We start from the raw sequence: 11,367 nt of genomic DNA on the forward strand, positions 1-11,367 counted from the left end.
TGGTGTGATCTACCCCGAGAAAACGAGAAAAGCACTTTATGCTTCAGAAACAGAATTAAAAATAAATAAATAAATAAATCACAGCTATTAACAATGCACAGGACTACACTCACACAGTCATCCTGAAGAGATTTGGGGTAAGGGATTTAATGACTCTGTACCTCATGATGAAAAAGGATGCTAATATTTCCTCTCCTTAATTACACTGAAAGTTCTCTGGAGAAGGACAGATTATTTTTTATGCTGTGTGTTTGCATAATGCCAGGTACCATTGAGGTCTCTGGGCCCAACAGTTGAGTATAAGGTAACCAGGGGGGGACTCACAGTGTTTTACATGAGTTTATTTCATTCATCACAGAGCTGCTTCACCTATGGAAGAGAACACTGGCTGATCAACAGGCACTAGGAGCAGTGAGATGGTGGTTAGAGGGGGGTAAAGGGAGCTATTTCCAGGTGAAAGTGGAAAGAGACACTTAAAGGGCAGGAGGTGCTTCCCAGATGAACTCTGGCTGGGACAGGAGGACCTTTGTGCAAACTGATCCAGATCCCAGGACAGTTCCATACCTGGAACGGAGGCAAATAGATGTGACACTACAGCCTGCAGGAATTATGAAAAAGATGACCAAAGTGACAGCAAATACCTTACTGACTTGCCAGTCCTCAGTACTGGGATGGAACTGGCATCACCAGAAAGATTCTACAGGTGCCATTTTCAAGCAAACAGTTCTCATTTAGTCAGCACATATCAAAGAGAAAACAGCTTTACTTCATGCGTCTTCCTCTTGTTGTTTACTCAGGTTTCCTCAAAATTGTCTAGTTTCTCTGTCTTTTTAACTCTATAGCTGTGTGAGCAGTAAGATTTAGCCATTTTTTGGCTGCTTCCTGTGGTGAATGAAGTCTCAGAATCACTTAGATCCTTCCTTCCTAACAGCATGACTGCTTTCACAGAGTACAAAATCCATCTGTGATTTAAAATAAAATGTGGAAACTTCCATAATCTATCTTCCCTCTGATCTCACCACAGTTTAGCATCATTGCCCTAGAAAAGATTAGAAGCCTTGATTTTTTTTTTTTTTTAATAAGAATCCTTTGCATGTCTTTCAGGTTCAGGCAGCCACTGTGAATTCTGATTCAGGGATCATACTCCATGCAGGTTAAATTAATTAAGTCTGGGCCTAAAGGAGCATTTGGAGAATCAGGACATGCTAGAATGGATTTTGATTACAATCACAGCCCTACCCTATTGGATATTTATCCTACCATGGTTAAAATCCATTCAGAGACTGTGGTATTCCAGTTACCTTTGCATCTGTACTAATAAGGAATCCCTTTCCCGACCTTCTTCTGGAAGTGCCTTCATCTCCTTACAGATAGAGTTGCAATATTTGGTGCAGAAATAATTTGTGTCAGGGGACTCCAGCCCACAAACCTGCATTCCCAGGAACTGGGCAGACTCATGGAACAGACTCAGGCAGGTGGGAAAAACTTTTGCAGCAGATTGATCACACCTTTTGCAGCTCCAGTGAGGTCATTGGAATGGGCCCAACAAGCAGGGAAGTTGGGGCAATTGAGGCAGTTTTCCAAGTGATCACATGAGAGCCAGAGAAAAGGGAAATATTGCATTTTTCTCACAAGAAGTAATGTTCTTTATGCAGGCAGGCTTAGACAGAGCTGGTGCTGTTTCATAGCTTTCATTTCACATCTTTCATTTACACTGCACATTTTAAGAATTGGATAACAATGTCTTTATAGAATTTAAAGGAAGTTGGATAGATGTTACCATTTAAAAATTTCTGGTAGCTGGTCCAGATGATGTAACTTCTTTTTACACTTGGACCAGATCTCTGGAAACCTTGTCACGTATCAAATGACCCAGACCATAACCTGGTTTACTGAAGGAGAACTGGGTACATAAATGTGTATGTGTTTGACCATTTGTGTTGCAATTACAGCCTGTGTTCAGGCCACATTCCCTTGGCTCATGCTCTCCAAGCCAAAAATGTCCAACAAGGGTTACTGTCGGTGGTGGAACCTCAGAAGCTGCTCAAGGAGGAAGTGCCTGGCTGTAAGGATGCAATATGAGATGCAGCAGGGAAGACAGGGAAATAAGATGAAAAGGAGTGGGGATGAAGGGCATGCTCTAATTGCTGGGGCACTCAATCTTTGCACACACAGCAGAGATCACCTCCAACCAAATGAGTGCAGAGATTAGAATGTATTAAACACTGCTTCCTTACAAAAGTGCTGGCTGGCTTTCCAGCAACAACCAGTCTCTTGCTCTCTTCTACACAGTCTTCCCTCTCCTGGCACAGGACAGCTGCCAGCCCACTCCTGCTAAGCCCACAAGCAGAAGTAGCAGGCAAAAGTTGCTCAGGTAGCAGCTGCTCCATCAAACTCACAAACTGAGCTACCACAACCCTAGAGCAAATTAAAAAAAAAAAAAAAAGAGTTTGCAATATTGTGGGAAAATCAAGGAGGATGGACCTTTTGTTTGTTCAAGCAATTCCTTCTGCAGAAAACCTTTAAGGAGAGCAAACTCTTCCCCTGGTGCTCTCAAACAACCATTTGACTTTCACCAGCCATTAGAGACTGGGTAGAAAATAAGGCACGCGGACCGGATAGATCTGGATGGGACTGTAATGCTGCTTTTGAGGTCTGGAAGGAACAGCACAAAAAGTCCCCAAAAGCATGAAACCTCTGTGGTGCTGATATATCCTTTTCTCCCTGATGGGTGAAAAGCATTTTACCTTTTTATTTTATGTCTTTCAACATCTCCTTTCCCAGCCTCCACTGAGGGGTGAACTTACCCTTGCAGCTGCTTCTGCACTGTCCAAAAGCCACAGCCATAAGAAATCTGCATCTTTCCTCCCTGAGTAACCACACAGCAAGAATGCTACTGTTTGTGTGTCCCATTTATTAGAATCAGGCAGCCTTTACAGCAAATAAACTCCAGCCAGCTGAGATGTGCTAATAAGGATTGCCTTAGGGTTTCTCCCCAGGGAACAGACAATTCTTGTAATACTCATAAGGCTCGCTTCTGCTCTCCAGTGGATTGGTACTTCTCAAAGAAGTTTGATGGAAGCAACTGGCAAGCACTGACACTGTCTCTGGTTGCCATAGCTGCATGGAGGAGGTGTTTTGCTTATTTTTGTTGTCAAACCCCAGGATTTTTTCCTTGGTTTCTTCAGAAGAAACATTTCTTAGGAACTGGAATTCTTCTTTGGAACTAGAAGAATTTATACGACCTCACCTCTGCCATTGCACAGGGAATAATACTTAGTCAGTAGAGACTTTTAATTACCTTTTTTCATTATGCTTTTTCCCTAGACAGGAGCTTCACAAAATCTGAGAGGGTAATTCCATGCAGCTAAGCCTACAAGAGGCTCCAGGAAACTTGAGGTGATGACAAGAAAATTATTTCATCATCACTCAGGATCTTTTCTTTATTATTCTAAACACACCCATCCTAAAGACCAAGCTTTGCCTGTGATTTTTGGACCAGTGTTCACAACTCAATCAAAGCAGGCTGAGGAGTCTGTGTAAGATTTTTAATGCAAAGGGCTGAGGCAGTTTAAAAAGAAAAAGGAAAAAATAAAGCACGCTGTTTTCCTGACAGAAATGCATTTCTTTTTTCCCCACTCATTGATGCTTCTAAGCAAAGGGAAAAGGGAGGTGGCAGTCTGGAGATCCCACTCACCAGTCAGCACAAGTGTGTTCATCTTTTCTCATGCCTGAGGTTTTCTTGAGCCAAAGCTTGAATGATTGGTTACAAGGGTTGGGGTTCCCAGGCTGCACAGTGCTTCTCAGTGGAAAAATGGTAAAAGCCAGACCTTGTTGTATACAATATCGACTGCTCATTTCCATCACAAACAACAACTGCTGGCAATCAAAGCAAGGTCTTTGCTCTACTGTTTTGTAAACAATCTGGATGACAAGTCAGCATGATGATACACAGATCTGTCTTTCATTTCCACCAGACCAGATGTTGATCTGTCTTTCTTTTTCACTGCAAAACTCAGATCAGGACTTGGATAAGACTTAAATGACTGAGGTTTAACCTAAACAAGACTCAGTTGTCACTTGTGGAGGGAGGGAAGAGCTCTGAGTGTGCAGAAGAATGTGTCATTTCTCAGTTCTCCAATTTTATCTTAGGTTTCTAAGAAATTTAAAAATTAAGACAGTGTTTGGGCCCTCTCTAGATACTGCAGATTTGGCTGGGCTGACACATAGTTCAGGGGAGTGGAGATTCACTGAAGTAGTCATTGCTGAAGGAGTCATGCCTCTAAAACATCTTTAGAGCAGAATAGTCCCAGCAGATGTGGAAAAGAAATCTGGTTTCCCCCTCAGAAAATGTCTGCACACACTGTTTGTGACAACTGAACTTATCACAACAGGGAATGAATCTTCTCTTCCCTCTGAAGTCTCCAAAAACAAGTGCTAGAGCTTCCAGCTTGAAAAAACCTGCCTCCCCAAAAGGCAAAATAGAGTTCTGATGTTTTTCTTTAAATATTCATGTTGATTAAAATTGGATTTTAACAGTTGCATTAATTCATTTTAGGGTCGAGGTGTTGTTTAATTAAAATAAGTGTGTTAGCAAAAGTGAAAAACATCCTTAAATTGCATAGTGATTATTCCATGAAAATGAACTCCCTTTTCTTTTCTAATTTTTTTTTCCATTTCTTAGGCAAGGTGACATCATTATTCCAAAGGGTGGGCTTGTGGGTTTTTTTTTTAATATATCATATCTATATATATTTTTTTTTTTAAATCAGATCTAGTTCTGATTTTTTCACATTTTTGTGTCATCCCTGGAATGACAAATTCTTACCTACAGAATTACAGGATCTTATGATGAAAATTGGTGTTGTTTCCTGTCTCATACCAGAAGAGAAAAGTAAGGCACATGCAGGTACAATATCAGCCAAGAGTCTGAAGAAAAACTTGTGGAAAGAACCTGCCTTGGTGAGTCCCAGGTGAATGCCCTGCCAGTGAGCTCCCACTAACAGGGATTTCTGTGAAGAACAATTAAGCACTGTAAGGAAAAAATAAGCATCCATACAGCCTGAGCAGGATTGTGTAGCTCTCCATTAATTCCCTCAACCATTCCCTCTCCTACAAACCAAAGCCCAAACCCAACTGGCAGACTAGAATGGTACCAGCTGTGATGAGGAAGACATGGGAGACTGGAGTAAGGAGGGAGGCATTTGAATGCTCTGGTTTTTTAGCAGACCTTTAAGCTTTTAGCAGTTCCTTTAAACGTCTGTGAATCTCAATATCAGAACCAAATAAGTCTTCTGGGAGGTGTTTCCTTCCTCCACTTCCAGCAGCCACTGAACCCATGCCAAATACCAGAGGAGAGAATAAAACTAAAAAAGGGAAAGGGCATCATTACTAGCTTTGAAGCAAGCATCTCCTGTGCAATCCAATAGTCCCCAAATATTCCATATGCTGCTGTCACACACCTGAATACACATATGTCACGGCTGTGTATTGTCACATTGGCAGCTAAAGCCTGATAACACATGAGGTCACTTTCTCTGTGTTATCTGTTCTCTGCCAGGGCAGGGTAGCGGCATTCCCAGGCACCTTGCACGATCTAGGCATTCTTTTCTTTACTATTACCAGGTGTCATCCTGCTAGAGCAAATTATGCCAGCTGTGACTGCACAGGCTTTCACTTTAAGGTTTCATACCATATTTTTTGTAAATTCAGGAGAAAAATCAGAAAGAAGAGAGAAAGGAAAAAGTGCAAGAATGTAATTCTCGTTCTTGGGATATTTTATATATTTTTATTATAATAGAATACAAATTTAATTTTACCTTTTTGCACTTATTCAAGTGCATTTTTCTATTTATCTATATATTTTTAGCTGACCTGTTTAACGGAGAAAAAAATTCCAGAGGCAGGGAAAAATTGTATAATTGTGTATGTATATATATACACATACATACATATATATATATATACATGTATAATGCAACATAATTTCAGACCAAATCTACAACTCAAATTTTTTCCCTTAATAGTTTTTCAGGTTTAAATCTTACCTCTGCTCCATCTGTGGGTCACAGTGGCATGAGCACTGTAATAGAACAGCAGCAGCACCAAAGTCTTCCAAAGCATCCTTCTCTTTAAAATATGTATGTCTAGCTGTATAGTAGATTTTTTATTTCCCAGCTCCTTTCTTTTCAGGAATAAATAATGGCTTTTGGTCTCCCCCTCCCCCTTTGCAGAAGAACCAGTCTATTCTTCTGAGTAGAGCTGAAGTCAGCGCTCAGCTCTTCTCCCAAACCAAGTCTCCTCGGGATCAGGAAACTTACTTTCACAGACAGACTTTGTTTTTATCCACATCTGGAATGACTCATAGTGCATGTGAGTTTGCTGGCAGCTGGCTGAATAAATATCATTACATTTTTGTAGTTGAGTTTCGTTTGTTATATGGGCCAGTTGGAATTTATTTTTGTCCAATAAACAGCCACAAGTATCTTCATTAAAAGAGACTCTGGAACTGTAGCTACTCCTCTGTAACACAGGGGGCTATACACTAACCCCTGTCCAAGGCGAATCCCTCCTCTGGAATGATGGACAGCTGCCCTTGGATGCTTAAGTCAGGGAGTGGGGCCTGTGCTCTGCAAGAACATTTTGCTACTGTGATTCATATAATCACTGCTTTATTAAGAACATATCATGCTGCCTTTAGATTTCAGCTCTAGGCAAGACAAGTCCTGGCCTTTTCCTCCATTTGGCCAGTATGGAGAACAGGAAGGTCCAAATCCTTAACTGGCTCTCCTCAATGGAACTATGAGGAACACTAAACAATTCTAAGGACAGTCTACATTAGCCAGGCTGACTGTGGAGGGGTGACAGTGAAAAAAATAAAAGGCTCCTGATAGACATCTCCTGGCTGATGGTGGTGCCAAGGAACACAACCCTGGAAGAGTTTATCCCAGACTGACTTGGCATGGAGGAAGTTGCAGGTATGCACTGTCCCTGACACAGCTTCAGCAGCAGCATCATGGGGTACATTTTGGGAGTACAGCACCAGAATAACAGCAGGCTGCTATGTGTTGGAACAGACTGAAGAAAAATAGGAATAAAAGGAGTATTTGCAGAACCAGGGGATAGGGGACACTCCATTTGGTATCTAGAAGTGATAAGTCTAATTCTCTTCTTTTATGGGTGAGAGTGAGCCAGTAACAAACCCAGAGACGTCCATGAATTTATACTGGTGTAAAACTGGCACATAGGAAAGGAGATTCCAGCTCAGAAGGTATAAATAGAAGGATTAAGGGAAAGGATCAAGAGCTGGAATGACAGAGGGCACTGTGGCTCAGGATTAATGTGCACTGGCAGAAAGGCATGGAGAAAACCTGTTCAACTCCTGTGTGCCTGATGCCAACATCTGGCCTGAGCCTCAGTCCCCTCATTCTTCTCCATCCCAGCTGAAGCACCAGCTGTAAAGGAAGGAGGAGGGTCAGCTAAGGTTGTCTTGCTGAAGGCAGCTCCACTTCTTTTCCTACATGTACAGATTTTCCTACGCTCAGACTGCCTCAGGTTACTCCCTCATGAGCAGCACATGAATGCAAGGCAGTACTTTACATGCCAAGGAGAGATGACAAAAGCTGCAATTCAAGGGGAGGGTGGCTCACCAACTCTTTCTCTATATACTCTTGCTACCATAACATATAAGGGGTGGGTCTGAATGCAGGGCTGAATTAGGTGTGGGCTCACTTGTGTGTCTGCCCAGAAATTACAGAGCTGGAGGGAACTGAGTTCTATGTTCTGTAGAGAGGGGGAGGGAGAAAAAGAGAGGATTATTCCTACTTTGCTCAGGTGACTTAGGATGAACTGTTCTCGAAGCAGGTAGATTGAGTCATCAGCTTGGCCAACTCTGAGATCATGTGGATCAAGAATGATGATCTTAACATCAGCAGGGTCTGTGAACTAGATGTTTTAAAGTCATGTAAACAAGGGAGAAGCATTACCTGGGATGCACATTGCAGGCTTGAAAAATGGAAGGAAATTATGAGAGAACTTAAAATCCTGTGGGGTGACAAAGCAATGTCTTTACAGTGTTATTTGGAGAGCCTGGATGGAAATTTCTGAGGTGCTGTATCATGTAATTTTTTACATTTAAGGTAATAATAGCTGATAAGAGAGGATTAAGGAGGCCAGAGAGGCTCTATCCCCACCTAAGCCAGAATCAGAACCACATTCTAGAGAGAGCTCTGCTAAATGGCTCTGTCTTCTGGCTGGCAACAATGGGACACTTCCTGTTTTTCAATTGTCACTGCTTTCATATGCAGCCTAGAAAGGCTGAGGAGAAGAGTCCTAGGAATTTCCTTGCCTAATTTCCCCTCTACTTCCTGCCTCTGGAGCACGTATCCTGGGAACAACAGAGGAGTTGCATCTGAGACAGAAGAGATGTGTGGTAAGACAGGCATACACATCAAAAGGATAGGAGAGTATGAAATTATTACTAAGCTCTCCTTTTTCAGACCCTGGAGATGTTGCTCTGAAGTTACATAATATATTCTATTTCTTAATTGTTATTTATTCTTACTCTGAGTCTGGCTATGGAATCCTCTCCAGCAGCCTCTTCCTCATCTGAGCCCAAATACAATCTCTACCCATCTGTGGTTCAACATCCCACTCCACAGCACAGTCTTCAGGCACTACAGCTTTGAGTGGCTCTCTGCATGTACCACAACTGTATGGCAAATTTGCCTTTAACACTGTGAATGATGCACTCACATCTGTTTTCTTACAGGAAATGCAGCAGCTGTAAATATAACAGGTCCATGGAAAATAAAGAATGCTTTCTCTGTAGCATCTCCTCAAGAAGTGTAGCTGTCACTTTCCCCCCTTAAAACTGTAAAATCTTTTTCTCTCTTATATGGATAGATATATATATACACAGAGTCAAATCCTCCCTATTAAAAAGCCCTCCAGAGGAAGTCAGGAAATAAATCTTTCAAGCATGCTCAAGGCACTTCAACTGTATAACTCCTATTCATCTCATGACTATATTTTATTAGATAGTTGCTCAATTTCAGCTCAAGGCAGTTCCTGTCTATGCTGGAGGTTTGAATCACTGCAACCATAATGAGTGCTGAAGCAGGGTAGAAATCCTCGCTATTTATAAATATTAACCATGCCTACCCTGCTTTGGAAGTATATAGCAGGGGAGCTTTAGAATGCAGGATTCATCCTGAAGGTGCATCGAGAAGGAAAGGGTGCCGTGCTGCTGAGGCCAGGAGGCTGAGGGCTGCTGGCTGGTTAATATTCAGGTCTTAAATCAGTGTAGTGCTAGACTTAAGTGTCACAGCTATGTTAAGGTGAATATTTATGTTTTACCAAGTCTCACAAATTTAGGTGTTGGAGCTGCAAGTCCTCCAGTGCTGCCAGTACCTGTGAGAGTTTTCAGGCACAGGAGAGGTGTGACCGCTGCCTCTGGCAGGCTGTTTGAGGTGAAAATGGACATTTATGCAACGCCAATGACTAGATACTAACTAGAAACTTTTCCATTTGAGTCCTCCGTCCTGATGCTGTCAGTGACTGTCTGTCACTGCTATTCCCACAAGTCATTTTGAGGAACCTGGAAATAGGGCAGGGTGGAAAGAAGTGCATGAGGACCCGACAGGGAAGTTGCCGGCTGATCTTTTGCAGCGCAGGATGGGTGAGAGCAGGGCTTGCAGTGGTGCTCCAAAGCTGTCTTTCTTCCCATCACAGATGCAGTCATGGTGGAAGGACAGCTTCAGCCTGGATACATGGAAATCCTGAGTTTCCCAGGAGATACTCTGGAGTGACCAGTGTGTCAAGCAGGGTGTCCCTTGTGTTCTTTTTAGTAGCTTATTGTGTGAAATAACATAATCTAAAACGTGAATGGAAGGGGAAACAAGGCAATGGGTGATCAGGAGCCTGTGGTTCTTCCAAGGAAAATAATTTCTGTTTCACTGGGGAATACCAGCTCGTGATGTCAGTTCAGCTCTGGCTCTGATAAGCTTCTCTCAAACCCAAGGCAGGATTGCAGTCTGCCCTGATACCTCAGTCACTGTGAGTGTCCCTTGCAAATCTTCTGCCAAACAGACAGTTGTTGTTTTTTGGTTTTTTTTTAGATTTACCCTGTTTCAATAGGAAAACAGAGTGTATATGGAAAGTTCCTCTGAGCAAGAAACTCTGCTCTGTAGCCAGAGCCCTGCCCTGTGCCATAGGCATTGCAGGATCTGCCTGCCAGTCTGCCAGCCTGCCAGCACAGTGGAACAATGTGCGTGACACAGACACTGATGTCCTGCCCACCACAGGGATGGAGAAATGGAGACATCAGCATGAAGTGACTCACTCACTGAATGAACTGATGGTAGAGCTGGGGGCAGACACTGAGAGCAGATCCACTCCTCTGCCCAAAATATAAGGGACTGATCTGACTCTGTAGGAGCTCACACAGCACCAAAAAATGAAACTGGCCTTTGCAAGAGGCAAGGAAATACCCTCTTAACAAGGAGAACAAAGAAAGGGGAAAAAACCAGCTCTGCACAAGCTCCTAGTAGAAGAAAAGCTCTTTTGAAACTAGTCTACTGGCATTTGAACCCCATAGTCCATAATGACTACTGCTGGCCCCTCAGCTGAGCTTGCATTTTCTTACAGCAACAATTTGTATGTCAGAAGTTCACCAAGCCTCAGAGCAGCCACAGCCAGGATGAACCTTACATGGCCACACGGTGCCGTGAGTTGGAAGCTGGAAGGGATTTTAAGACATCTTTTAGCTGTCCTTGTGCCTCAGAGCTCCCTTGCTGCCATCATCTAGCTGCCTGAGCTTGCATTCACAGGAGCACTTAGATGCTGAGCTGATACTTTACAGATTTACATTTAAATAACTGAAATTTAAATTCTGCACATGCAGGTTTGCAGACATCTGAATTCCTTGTGTGCCTGAGCTGCCCCTGTGAGGCTTCTTAAATGCTTGTATCATTGGATCTACCTTAAAAAACAGAGCTTCTCACATCCTAGTTCATATTTCAAACAAAATATTGAGACATGTCTTAATACTTACAGAAACATATGACGGCAAAGGCTCCTTCTCAAGTCCCATGCTGCACATTTCAGTTTTTTCCACATACTCAGGAAGCAGATGGGGAACATATTTTACTCTGTGACTTGTGTGTTTGAGAAGCTGGCTGCTTTATAGGGTGTCCTGGCTCAGCCCATTCTCTGCCCAAGGAGATGTGATATACTCCATAAGAAATATTCTAAGACCTGAATTAACAGGATTTTCTGGGATGAAGCTTTTCAACTCTGTTGCAGAATCTCTTGCTATCTGTGGGTGGTAATTAAATATTTACTGTGGGAGAGAAGGAAAAGAAGGAT

At 42.6% G+C, this 11,367-nt stretch overlaps 1 protein-coding gene across 1 annotated transcript in view; it reads right to left on the reverse strand.

Moving 5' to 3' along the window:
• The window catches only part of FAM180A (family with sequence similarity 180 member A), a 24,222-nt gene extending 17,888 nt beyond the window's left edge, over positions 1–6,334 (reverse strand). The window contains exon 1 of the mRNA XM_008638110.2: positions 6,048–6,334. Coding sequence (XP_008636332.1) covers positions 6,048–6,123 — 76 coding nt within the window. The 5' untranslated portion in view covers positions 6,124–6,334. The remainder of the gene's footprint in view (positions 1–6,047) is intronic.
• Between the last annotated feature and the right edge of the window lie 5,033 nt (positions 6,335–11,367).

This window comes from Corvus brachyrhynchos, unplaced genomic scaffold (genome assembly GCF_000691975.1).
Source record: "Corvus brachyrhynchos isolate BGI_N302 unplaced genomic scaffold, ASM69197v1 scaffold27, whole genome shotgun sequence".
Classification (NCBI taxonomy): domain Eukaryota; kingdom Metazoa; phylum Chordata; class Aves; order Passeriformes; family Corvidae; genus Corvus; species Corvus brachyrhynchos.